General features: G+C 38.5%; 1 protein-coding gene across 1 annotated transcript in view; it reads right to left on the bottom strand.

Annotated features, from left to right (window-relative positions):
- Positions 1-3,101, bottom strand: part of BZW2 (basic leucine zipper and W2 domains 2) — an 83,446-nt gene that overhangs the window by 49,635 nt on the left and 30,710 nt on the right. The window contains exon 4 of the mRNA XM_012659393.1: positions 483-586. Coding sequence (XP_012514847.1) covers positions 483-586 — 104 coding nt within the window. The remainder of the gene's footprint in view (positions 1-482; positions 587-3,101) is intronic.

Raw genomic sequence — 3,101 nt, 5'->3', positions numbered from 1 at the left:
TATCAAACTTTATTTAACCAGTCCTTTATTGATTTTAATTTGCTTTCATTCTTTGATATAATCACAAGCAATATAATAATGATTACCACTGTATGTATTGTTTCACACATGTGTAGGATAAGTGAAATTACTGAGTTAAAGGGGATGTGCAGTTTTAGTTTTGAGAGAGAGTACAAAATTGCTTTCCATGCAGGCAGGACCAATTTATACTCCCACCAGAAATTGCTGTGAGCATGTGGTTCCCCATGAGAGGTAAAAATAAATAAATAAATGAATAAATAAAAACAAAAAAGTTATCTTCTTATAGTTTTAATGCCCATTGTCTTATTAAGAGTGTAATCGAATATCTTGTCATACATTTAAGAGCTAACATTCCTGTTTAAAAAGGGGGCTGTAGAGTTTCTGAACCTAAATGTTTTCCTTAATACTGTTCAAAGGCTTCCCTTCTAACACAATGGTAATCTATCAATGACAGTCTCTACCTGAGCGTAGTTTCGGATGGTTTCATGATCTTCATTTGCTGAGAACACACAGTGGTTGGTCTTCTTGGTCTTGTCACCATCATCTATGCGTGTTCCTCCAGGGGCTGAAAAGAGAAAGGTAATCAGAGTTAGGATAACAGTAAAAACTGAGAATAGCCTTTGCAGAACAGATCAATTCTGACACATCAAGTAAAACAATGAAAGTAGATGTATAACCTAAGAATCACATAAAATTTCAAAGAATGATATGCATAGGTGGATGTATAGATGTTGCTGTATATTTGTTTATGTCTATAATATAATATGCATGGGTTGTTCCATTTCATACGCCCACATTCTTGTTCTATATCCTTGCCATCACCAGATTCTGTAAGTCTGGTTTTTTCTGATGCATTAACATACTAGCCCTCAGTTTGTTGCCGCCCAACTGGGATGTACTGCCTGCTGCACAGAGAAGAGCCAGTGCACTGAGGTGGTCAGGAGACTGCCCTTGCAATGGGCAAAGGGTTTGATTCTGCAGCGTGCTAAGCAGGGAGAGGGGAGGAATTTCTCAAGTCTGCCTCCCTGAGTATTTGGGAGAAAGGGTTTTTAAAGATAGTTTGGTGGGCAAAAGATTAGCCAATCAAGTCTGTTAATTGGCTGGGTTCAGGGTGGAACCATAGGGGTGTGGAAATTGTCTTTTGTTGAGCAGCTTCTTGGGTGGGGGTCGTGTAATACCAGTTAAGTCAGTTCCTTGGTATGGGCCACTGGTCTGCATGGGTCAGCCCTCCTACTGGAATGTAGGGCCTGGAAGAAATCTCAGAAACTAACATCACCTTTTCAAAGCCCAAAGGTATCTGTGGAGAAAGTTAAGAGTCTTTATGACCACCAGCTATGTGACTCCAGAGCAGTAATTATAGAAAAGCAAATAGGGGGACAGTGGCTGATTATTATCATTACTTTTAGCTAGTCCTGTGCCTTCGCTGAGTTTTAGGCCCTTACCACAGTTCCTGCTTTGTACCTCTTTGTTGATTTGTAAAAGGCAGCTTTAATCTATAACCTTAACCATGAAAGCTAAAATAATAGGCTTTAATCAGTGAAATTAATTTCATTATTCTCAATACAACTCAACATGTTTTCCACTTCAGGACATGGTTCTCTTTTCAGGCTTGATGTCTTGCTGGAGTCTAGTTCATCAACTATAGAATTGACCAGAATTGACTCTTATAGATCTTTTTGGCTTCTACTTGGGTGGCTATTGACATTGCTCCCTTCTTCACAAACCCAGCTACCCATGCATGGTTGAGCAGTCTGCATTCTGATTCCTTACCATTTGTATTTGATTGCTCAGCAGGCATGTTGGCTAGGAGAGTATTTTATTCTCTCTTTTTTTCCCCCATGGACTAAATGGACTAGAACAAAAGAATGCCTTTTTTTTTTCCAATTCAGCTTTCCATATTCGAAGGCTCCTGCTGTAAGTTTCAACCATTACCAGCATTGGTTGATTAGAAGAATGGAATCGGAACAGAATGGCATTTCTGTTTTCTGATTTGACTTCACTCTAATTAAAGTAGAAAGTTTGAGCAGGCCAAGTGAGTTGAAAAGACAAAGACTACCTTCCATTCATCAGCCATTCCTGTTGTTTGTATTTTAGTGTATAACTGCCTTGATTTAACTTGTGATTTCAGATCTCAGGACGAAAGGGGACACACATAGCCACCTTTGTTAGTAGACACAGGTGAATGAGAATTCAACTGAGTTATATTCTCCTTAGCCTAGCAATTCCTCTATGAGTTTCAGACTCCAGCATACAGTTTTATAAGTCAATTAGCTTTTGGAGGAGTCAGCTCCCTTCAGGAGTCTATTTTCACTGATTTAATACATGCATGAGATTTAATTAGCCTTTTTTAATGAATACAACCACCTGGAACAAAATTTTATTAAGACGATAATCTTTAAAAACTCTGGGCTAATTATTCCTACCTGATAGAAATTACATAACTGAAAAGTCTGGTTTTGAAACTGTAGACTTTTCTCATAATAGTTAGTTTTAAAAGTTACATTCTTATACAGAAAACTTATTGCACATTAATAATATTGCTATAGCTTGCATTACAAATTTTTTTCCTGATATTGGGACCAACTATTTCTAACATTTTTGGAGTGCCTGCTGTTTTCCTCAAGGTATAAGTAAAAGTAAAGTATTTCTTGCAGGTACTAGGTATAGAAAGGTGCTATAAAACTGATAGACCAAGATGGCTGTTGTTTCAAGAACAATGAGAGAAAGTAAATTTGTGTGTGTGTGTGAAGAAAATTCCTACATACTTAATAATTAAATGAATTGTTCATATAAAAAAGAATGCATCTCTTTAGGACGCAGTGGCTCATGCCTGTAATCCTAGCACTCTGGGAGGTCAAGGCAGGTGGATCACTTGAGATCAGGAGTTCAAGACCAGCCTGAGCAAGAGCGAGACCCCATCTCTAATAAAAATAGAAAAATTAGTCAGGTGTGGTGGCATGCACCTGTAGTCCCAGCTAGTCTGGAGGCTGAGGCAGGAGGATTGCTTGAGCCCAGGAATTTAAGGTTGCTGTGAGCTGACACCACAGCATGCTAGCCTGGGCAACAAAGTGAGACTCTGT

Source organism: Propithecus coquereli, unplaced genomic scaffold, assembly GCF_000956105.1.
Source record: "Propithecus coquereli isolate 6110/MARCELLA unplaced genomic scaffold, Pcoq_1.0 Scaffold61, whole genome shotgun sequence".
Taxonomy (NCBI): domain Eukaryota; kingdom Metazoa; phylum Chordata; class Mammalia; order Primates; family Indriidae; genus Propithecus; species Propithecus coquereli.
This window is presented reverse-complemented; position numbering and strand designations above follow the sequence as displayed.